General features: G+C 41.7%; 1 protein-coding gene across 1 annotated transcript; it reads left to right on the top strand.

The window, feature by feature from the left end:
* The first annotated feature begins 512 nt into the window (after positions 1-512).
* Positions 513-9676, top strand: LOC139182010 (zinc finger protein 420-like). Its single transcript, XM_070785497.1, is given in 5 exon segments — positions 513-620; positions 3485-3611; positions 4634-4729; positions 8402-9579; positions 9581-9676. Coding segments are annotated over 5 exon segments (1605 nt in total).
* Positions 9677-10062: the final 386 nt, after the last annotated feature.

Raw genomic sequence — 10062 nt, 5'->3', positions numbered from 1 at the left:
GTAATTCCCACCAAACACTCACCGCTCCCCTCCCCTCCCCTAAGGGCACAGACCATTGGACCACCACACCCAGCCTAGAAAGAGCCCCTCCCCAGGGAATCAGGTTGACCTTTGCTTCTGGAAGTTCCTGCCCTAAATCCTCCCTTCCTGTGGTCTCAGTTGTGCCAAATGTGAGGTTTCCCTCAGGGCTCCTGAATGTGGGTCTTCCTCTTGCATTTCTTCAAAACCCTCGTAGGCTGGGTCAGGTAGCCAAGAAGTAGGGTCCTTTGTCTCTCGTGAATTGTTCTGCGGCCTGCTCTCTGTAATGCAAAAAGGAAGGACAGGAACTAGCTGGGAAGATCTGCAAATAGAGTGGAGCACCGGGATGTGATTAGCATATCAGGTTAGTCTTGATTACCCACTACAGCTCAGGAACACAGAAAGTCAGAAAAGAGCTCAGAAAAGGGTGAGAGAAACAAGAAAACCCTTTCTTCTTTTTCACTGCAGCAGTTGCAGATTAAACGGCTATATGGATGCCTTTGAAGGTATTTTCTCAACATGCAGATGTGAGTTTGAGACGTAACATCCCCACAGAAGACGCAGAGCAGGAGGAAGAAGAGGAGGAAATGGCAGCTTCTCAGGTAATTGTCCTGTCCTGGGTCTGGGGCTGTGTCTGCTTTTCCTCCTGAAATGCCTGAACTGAGAATCTGCAAACCTTTAGTTCTCTGCTTCTAATTTTTCTGCCTGGAGTGCTTGTTATCATCTTATCCCCCCCGCCTTTTTTTAATAGTGAAAACCAGCTCTTCAGGTTTCGTCTCCCTCGTGTTCCAGAGCCTTTTCTCCATTGTTTGTATTCTGGCTTTCTATAGAGCATGATGAATTCTCAACATGAAATAGTGACTTTCAATGTTGAATACATCCCTTTGTGAGCGATCAACACAGGGAGGCACTGGTACCAGAGATTCCCATTGGGATGTGGTTTGGTGTTGGGATCTTAAGGAAGTTGGGGAAATGCCGTGATGAATTTACATGTGGATGCAATTCAGCTCTCTAGAACAGGAGTAAGAAAATACGCTTGTTAATAGAATGAACTCAGCATTCCAGAATTTTTCAGAAGTTAAAGTAGCAGAGACAATCCTCTATACCGATAAGAAAAATATACTAATTAAATGGACTATTAAGCTACAGATCATGGGAGGTATATAGGAGGTGGAATTTGCAGAAAACTGACATTTTTCATGATAGATTGAGATCATGGTATTCCTAATATTGCCCAAATATCTGGCAGTGATAATGCATTTTTCCATGTACTCTTACCCCGTGACCTCTGATGTTCACTGGTTCAGGTGCTTCTGTGAGATTTCCACACTATGAAATTCATTTTTTGTGTGTCTTGAACAAGGCTCTTGGAAAGAAAAAGTGATGGATATGCCTATCACAGTTAAAGAGGAAATGCCGTATCTTCTTACTTGCTCTTTGCTTTGAAAAATGAACACTGTCAGCTAAAACAGATGCACAATTTGAGAGATGTGAATTAAGTTTTATTTGGGGCAAAATGAGGACAGCAGCCCAGGAGACAGCACCTCAGATAACTCAGAAACTGCTCCAAAGAGACAGTGGGGGAAGGTCAGTCTATGATTTTGGTGAAGGGGGAGTTCAGTGCAATCAAGCACTTACTTTACGAAACGTTTTCTGCGGGTCGTGAGGAACTGAAGTCATCATTTAGTGGTTTAGTGCTTTTCTAGATATGAAGAGATACAAGGATTGGGATCATGAAAGCAGTTCCTGAAAATACCTAACTCTAAAGACCTGTCCCACCAGATTTTCCTGGAGCAGAGTGCCTCAGTCCACCCTGAACTCCCTCGAGGGGATTGAAGTCAACAGTTGCAGCACCATAGGGTTCATTCTCCCCAGAGGCAGATGGCGAACGCCCTTGTTGAGTCCCCAGCAATGCTCTTGGCAAGTGCCGATTTGTAGTTGACAACACTCATGTGTGTTTAGTAGAGATGCTGGGATTTGGGAGTGTGGATTTTCATCATTCAAGCCCAGGTCTGATCATTTCCAGTACACTCCACACTCACATCACAGATAAGTCTCATCACATTTCTGTATTTTCCAAAATGTTTATAAGAATCATATTAGTGCTATTCTATGTTCAACTGTGTTAAATTTTAAAATATAGTTCCATACAAATGGTAGATTTTTGAGGAAATTAAAAAATTCACAACCAGAGCTGTCTATTTTTGTATCATTGTGTATGTCTGTACCCTAGTCTATTTTAAAAAATTAAAATAATATCATCCTCAAATATTTATGTACATTTTCAATCAGTTAAAAATTATCCTGATTTTATTGACATGACAATTTTTCTCTTACTAATTAATAAGTATATAGTCCCATTTTAGTGTATGTCTGTATGCATGAACATGTTAACATCATTGGATTGATTTTTTTCTTTTTTGAAGATTCCCTGAAGCAGGGAATAGCTACCCACTCCAGTATTCGTGCCTTGAGAATCCCATGGACAGAGAAGCCTGGCAGGCTACAGTCCCTGGGGTTGCAAAGAGTAGGACACGACTGAGTGACTAACACTTTTCTTGTTTTTAGTATTATTTACAAATACAGAAATTTCTATAAACTTTCATTAGAGTTAGCTCTGTGCATTTGTCTGTGTTTTATTAAAGTCTAGAGTCATAAACTGAAGTAAAAGTTGCTGCTGCTGCTGCTGCTAAGTCGCTCCAGTCGTGTCCAACTCTGTGCGACCCCATAGACGGCAGTCCAGCAGGCTCCCCCTTCCCTTAACCTGTCGTTTAAAGAATGTTTGTTAAATATTTGCCAAAAGATGCTACAGCAACATTATTGATTTTAAATTATTTCTGTTCAAGATTCTGAAAAACTGTCAGAAAGATATATAGCATATACCAGATCGTTAAAATGATTGTTGTCGCCAAGGTTACTATCCTATCAGATCTGTAAAATTTGTAAAGCACTTAAAGTTCAAAGTTAAATATGAATTCTTTCCTTATTATTCTACTTCGTTGCTGTTCAGACATTGTCACTCATGGAGCAGAATTTTCAACATTACTAGTTCAAATAAGCTTGTTAAAAATGTGGCACACTGAGTCCACTCCAGAACACTTGAATCAGGAAGTGCTTTTAAAAAGTATTTCCTGTTTCTTTTGATAGACAGTTTATCCTCTGTCAACTGAGTACAGCACTCAAAAATAAATATGCCAATGTTGATCTGATTAGTGTATAATTTGTCTTCCAAATCAGAATAATTTCTGTAGTGGTTGATGGATTGTATCTCATCCTCTTTTCTTGGGGTTAAAAATATGGTAGAAAATATCACTGTGTACAAATTATATTCATGTGTAACACCAGCTGCTGCTGCTGTAACACCAGACATTCTCCTAAATCAAAACCATTTCTCTTGTTGGTTTCATCTTGGGTCACATTAGGAAGTCTTCCCATGGCCACAAGGCATCTGTACTTTGTATTTCAGGAACGGCTGATATTCCAGGATGTGGCCATAGACTTCACCCAAGAGGAGTGGGAATGCCTGGACCTCGATCAGCGGGAATTGTACAGGGATGTGATGTTAGAGAACTACAGGAACCTGGCCTCCTTGGGTGAGGATAACTGCCTTCCAGAATCCCTTATCTACCCACATGGTTTTCGTTCCTGCATTTCTAGAATGTTTCCTAGAATGTTCTGCTTCTTATAATAGTTTCAGATCCTTGCTTTCTATGGGAAAAATGGATTATTTATGAGTTGAGAAAGAAGACTTCATGATGATTGATTATGATTCTAACTTTTCCTTGATGTAATCTGCCTCCTCCTTCTAGGTTAGTGGTAATTCTGTAGGTTTTGTGGTATAAAAGGGTGCCATTCTCCTTTAGAAATCAGATTTCTACTATTACTTACTTTGGCCTTAGTAGTACTTGACTAGAATCTCAAGATCTTTTCTTTATGTATTTGTTAGTTATAAAAGTGCTTTTGATAAAGTATTTGGGGATATAATTTTCTGGGCTATATTAACATTCAACCATGCCTTCTCTAGAATGTTAATAATGTAATGAGCAAGATTAGAGTCATGATTAGAGTCATGTTCGACTCTTTGCAACCCCATGAAATAGTCTATGGAATTTTCCAGGCCAGAATACTGGGATGGGTAGCCGTTCCCTTCTCCAGAGGATCTTCCCAACCCAGGCATCAAACACAGGTCTCCCACATTGCAGGTGGCTTCTTTTCCAGCTGAGCCACCAGGGCATGTTAATACAGCCTAGGAAATGATGTCCCCAAATACTTTATTTCTGGGCTGTATTGACATTCTACCACGCCTTCTCTGGGCTTCCCAGATGGCACTAGTGGTAAAGAACCTGCCTGCCAATGCAGGAGACGTAAAAGAAGTGGGTTCGATTCCTGGGTTGGGAAGAACTCCTGGAGGAGGACGTGGCAACCCACTCCGGTATTTTTGTCTGGAGAATCCCATGGACAGAGGAGCCTGGCAGGCTACAGTCCATAGGGTGGCAAAGAGTCAGACATGACTGGAGCGACTTAGCACATGTGCCTTCTCTTCTCACTTGAATACATATTAGATTGGAAACTGATGAATCTCTAGCAAAACAAACACTCCTTTTCCTGATAGCAGGTCTTGTGGTCTCTAAGCTGGACCTGGTCACCTTTCTGGAGCAAATGAAGAATCCCTGGGATGTAAGGAGACTGGAGCCACCAGCCATATACACAGGTAGGTGTGAATGGATGGAGCCGATGACTCAACGACAGGTCCCAGGATCAGTGAGGAATTCATCTTTTGTCATGTGGTTTGGGAAGATCTGCTTCAGTGGAAATGATTTTAGAGAAGTCTGGGTTTCTTTCTGTTGCTCTGTTGCTGTCATAGGCAGATATCACCTGCCCCATTCTGTCTCTTAAATCATTCCTGAATTCATGTCCAGTGATTACTTTTCTCAATCGCAGTGAGAACTGAAATGCTCTTGGCCTGTGACAACCTGAATGAATCTGTTACTATTCCATTTCTTGGGGGTCCTAGGAAAACGGCACTTTTATGAAAAACTCTAAGACGCTCCTATTAAAGTTTGTTTCTACCTCTAGGTGGCAGTATGTGAGTGGAATTGCAGACATACTGCCAAAGTTCTAGGAATACTGGGGACAGTGGGTTGTTTTTGTTTTTTGTTTTTTTTTTCTGACTTATAATTTCTAAAACACTGGAGGCTACAAATATGATCTTATAACTTTTAAATTCAAGTAATTTCTTCACTGTATATACCAAAACCTCCCTAAAGAGAAAGAATGCATATCTCAGGATTACTTCAAAGTTTCTGTTTTCTTCATATGAACTCATATGAAATAGTAAGTGTATTTGCCCCAATTCCTCAATGCTAAAAGACTTAAATATATTCAATTAACTCAAAGAATTTTCAAATAAATTGGCATAAGAGCTTAAAACATTTTCCACCATATTTTTAATGGTTTCAAACTATTACAACTTTTAGATAATATACTGTTTTTAAAATGTTCTTATTGGAGTCTAACAGGTTTACAATGTTGTACAGCAAAGAGAATCCATTTTACGTATAGATATCTACTCTTTTTTAGATTTCCTTCCCAATTAGATCTCCACAGAGCATTGATAGCATTCCCTGTGTTCCCACCATATTTTTAAAGTCTCATTTCTTAATTTCTCAAGAACAACTACTTTATTTAATTGATCTTGTTATCAGCTTCCCCAGACTTTGTCCTATATGTCCTCACTTTCTGATTAGACCTACGTCAGTATGGTTTATGATTTTTAGATGGAAACATCTACTAGAACATGCTAAAGTAAGAAGTGGGCTAAAGAATTAGAGGGCACCTAGGGGCATCTGCATTCAAGATGACGTAAGTCAAAAAGTAATCATTAGACCGCCTGTCTCTTCTTCATTTAGTGGTTCTTGTAGCTTTTTGTCTTGCTCCTTCCTGTACACTCTCATTTTGTCACATTTTCTGGGTTTGTGGTCTGTTCTGCAGGCTGCCGGATCCTAGCTCCTCTTGCTCTCTTGTCTTCCCCCTGGCGGGTGAGGTTGGTCCACAGGCTTGGACCATTAACCCCTTGATCTGGGCTTTGATTGCTGTTATTGTGACCCGAGCCTCCCCTGGATATTGAGGGGAGCTTCCCCTTGGCTCTGTGGCTGTCACTGCCCTGTCTGTGGTGGGATCTGCTCCCTGGTTGGTGGAGTCGAGCCCCCAGATCTGTTTCTTCACTGTGATTCTGATCTGTGGTCAAGGCAGCTAAGATTGGAGCACACCCACTGGGAGAGAAGCCACCAAGGATTGCTTCTCTGGGGATGTTCACCTTGGGGTGTGCTCACGTGCTGTGAGTCTCCTGTGACCCCATGTTGGCACTGCTCTTGGCTCCCCCTCAACCATGGGCATGCTGGCACATTGCTCTGGTGTCTCTCAGATGTTGTTTTCACTGGAACACCAGCATAGATCCAGTGAACTCAGGTCCCAGAATTGCACTCATGGAGCTGGACCCACTGTGGTGCTATGGGGGCAGCTCAGACTCTGGCCTGGCCCCACCCCCTAGCATACATCCCCACAAAGTCTACAGCTGCTAAAGCTGCACTCCCGTGACTGGGGGAGCCCTGGTTGTCCATTCAGATGCTCTGTAGGGGCTGAGTTGACAAAGCCAATTGCAGGTATAAAAGCATGGTTTGTGCAATCGTGAGGAGAGACTTCAGTTTTTCTTCCTTTAACCCTGGGGCTCAGCTGAGATTTCAGCTCCTTCTGTGTGTGTGGCCCACCCACAGGTGTCTGCTCCAGAGGCTGCCCCAGAGCACAGGAGTCTGCTGATGGTGGAGGAGGTGCATGGGGGGAGGCTGTGGCTGGAGCTCAATAGAGCCCACTGAGGTGGTGGCCCTTCCTAGTGCTGGGGGAGGAGGGGCCAGCACAGGGGGAGAGGGGCTGCAATGGTGGGTCTTCCCTTTGGGCATCACTCAACAATGGCGCTCTGTGCTATGGTGGTTCAGGCTTCCTCCACAAGCATTCCTGTTTATAGAACTCCTCCCTCTGTCCCATCCCCTCAGGACGTTTCCTCACCGCCCACAGCAGTCCTCTGCCTGGGTCTGCTCTCCAGACCCCACATTCCAGCACCCAGCCCTTGTCTGCACTGGTGGACACCCTCTCAGGCTGGGTGGGCAGGGCTGGGGTCAGTACCCTGTGTACAGGTCTCACTCTGTCCTGCTGCCACAGACTGTTGCCATGTTCTCTTCCCACAGAGAAGGCTTGCCTTCTGTCCCAACTGAGCTCGCACCAGCCCCAGTAGATAAGAATAGTAGATAAGAAAACTTTATTTGGTATCTTTCAGCTGTGTCTTCTCACAACACCCGTGGTTTGATGTCCAAGAATCCAAGGTTAGAAAATTTAATCCAAAAAGCAAACCTAGGAATATATGAAAGAGCTCACCTTGGAAACGAACATTTAATGAAAGAACAGGAATATACGGGGATATGTGAAAGATCTAGAAGATGTTTATATGGACATAAAGAAACTGAGATAGTTTCACGCAATGCGGACATTACTGCCAAAAGAAATGAGCAATGTGAGTCAACTTGTGGAAAACACCCGTTTCCGTTATCAACTTCTGCAGAGAAGTGTATCTCTTCAAGCAAAGGCTTAAATCATTTTTTGAAACGTACACGTTCTCTGAAGGGAAATGTGGAAAATCTGGAAAGTCATCCAGTCTCTTCTGCAAATACTCATTCAAACCACTCTGAACACGGGCTTCGATTACACATACATTCAAGCATGTCTGAAAACCAGAAATTTAAAAATGATGGGGAAAACTCACAATATAATCAGTTTGAGGGATCTGTGAGCAAGGGGTCATTATGCTTCCACCAACAGACAGTTTCTCTCTGTTCCAAAATGTGTCATGTTGATAATAATGGAAGAGAGTTAATCCCACCATCATTGTTCAATACACATCATGATACGGTTAATACGGAACAACTTCTCACGTGTAATAACATGAGTCAGGCATTAAGTAAGAGCTCTACCCCCAATAATTACAAGCATATTTACGATGGAGTGAGAAACCACTCATGCAATGAAACTGGGTATAAAACTGAACAAGACTCTAACCCTATGAAACATCAGGGACCTCAATCTTCAGACAGAGATTCTAAAAATAGTACATGTAGGAATATCTTGTATCAAATATCAGGTCTTCCACTAAATGTGAGTACACATACTGGAGAGAAGACTTATAATTGTGAATATGGTGATGTTTCTAATCAGTCTTCAAATCTCACTCAACAGCAGAGTATTCAGAATCCGCAGAAAAGTTACAAGTGTAAGAAATGTGAGAAAGCCTTTACTAACTCATCCAGTCTAAGTAGACAAAGGAAAATTCATTCAGGATGGAAACTTTTCCAATGTACAGAGTGTGGCAACACCTCTAATCAGAATTCAAAGCTTAGTCAAGATCGGCAAATCCACACTGGCAAGAAACCTTACGAATGTAAGGAATGTGGAAAAGCATTTATGTCTTGCTCACATCTTAGTCGACATCAGCGAATTCACACTGGGGAGAAGCCTTATAAATGTACAAAGTGTGGCAAAGCCTTTAATCAGAACTCAAATCTTACTCAACATCAGCGAATCCATACAGAGCAGAAACCTTACAAAGGTAAGGAAGGTGGCAAAGCCACTTTTAGGTGTTCACATTTCAGTCTGCATCAGCGAGTTCATGCAGGGGAGAAACCAAACACATGTACAGAATGTGGCAAAGTGTTTCCTTGTAGCTTATGTCTTACTCAACATCAGATAACTCATATGCAGCAGAAATCATACAAATGTACAAAGTGTGGCAAAGCCTTTAATCAGAAGTCAAATCTTACTCAACACCAGAGAATTCATACTGGAGAGAAGCCTTATAAATGTAAGGATTGTGGCAAAGCATTTAACCAGTGCTCAGGTCTTACTTACCGTCAGAGAATTCATACTGGAGAGAAGCCTTATAAATGTAAGGATTGTGGCAAAGCATTTAGACAATGCTCATATCTTACTAAACATCAAGTAATCCATACTGGAGAGAAATCTTATAAATGTAAAGAATGCGGAAAAGCCTTCAGTCACTACTCAACTCTTACTAAACATCAACGAATTCATACTGGAGAGTAGCCTTATAAATGTAAGGATTGTGGCAAAGAATTTAACCAGTGCTCAGGTCTTACTTACCATCAGAGAATTCATACTGGAGAGAAACCTTATAAATGTACAGAATGCGGGAAATCCTTTAGTCAGAACTCAACTCTTACTCAACACCAGCGAATTCATACTGGGGAGAGGCCTTATAAATGTAAAGATTGTGGCAAAGACTTTAGCAAGCACTCAGGTCTTACTTACCATCAGAGAATTCATACTGGAGAGAAACCTTATAAATGTACAGAATGCGGAAAAGCCTTCTGTCACCACTCAAGTCTTATTCAACACCAGAGAATTCATACTGGAGAGAAACCTTACAAATGTAAAGAATGTGGAAAAGCCTTTATCAAGCACTCACATCTTACTCAACATCAGAGAATTCATATTGGAGGAAAAACCTTATGAATGTAAGGAGAGTGGCAACGGCTTTAATCAGAGCTCTCACCACATTAGACATCAGACAGCATGTACTGGAGAGAAACCCTAGTAATAAAGTAAGTGATGGAAGAGGTTTGTCCTAAACATACACTTGAGAAAATACAAGACCATTTATTTAAGAAAGATAAGGAATGGCATGAGAAAATGTAGAAAAGTATTTAATGAAAATTAAATTACATAAATACCAGAAATTGCACACTAGAAAAAGTGAAAGTCTCTCAGTCGTGTCTAACTCTTTGCAACCCCATGGACTGTGCATGGAATTCTCCAGGCCAGAATACTGGAGTGGGAGGCGGATCTTTACCAACTGAGCTATTAGGGAAGCCTGCACAATAGAAAGCATTTCATCAATCCTGTTTTTTGAAGTTCCTCTTCAGGAGAAGTATTGTAGACAATAATCCATAGTTAAAACAGATAGAAAACTGATATGTTAGT

This window comes from Bos indicus, unplaced genomic scaffold, assembly GCF_029378745.1.
Source record: "Bos indicus isolate NIAB-ARS_2022 breed Sahiwal x Tharparkar unplaced genomic scaffold, NIAB-ARS_B.indTharparkar_mat_pri_1.0 scaffold_62, whole genome shotgun sequence".
Taxonomy (NCBI): domain Eukaryota; kingdom Metazoa; phylum Chordata; class Mammalia; order Artiodactyla; family Bovidae; genus Bos; species Bos indicus.
Note: the sequence above shows the minus strand (reverse complement) of the source record. Positions and strands in the feature narration are given on the sequence as shown.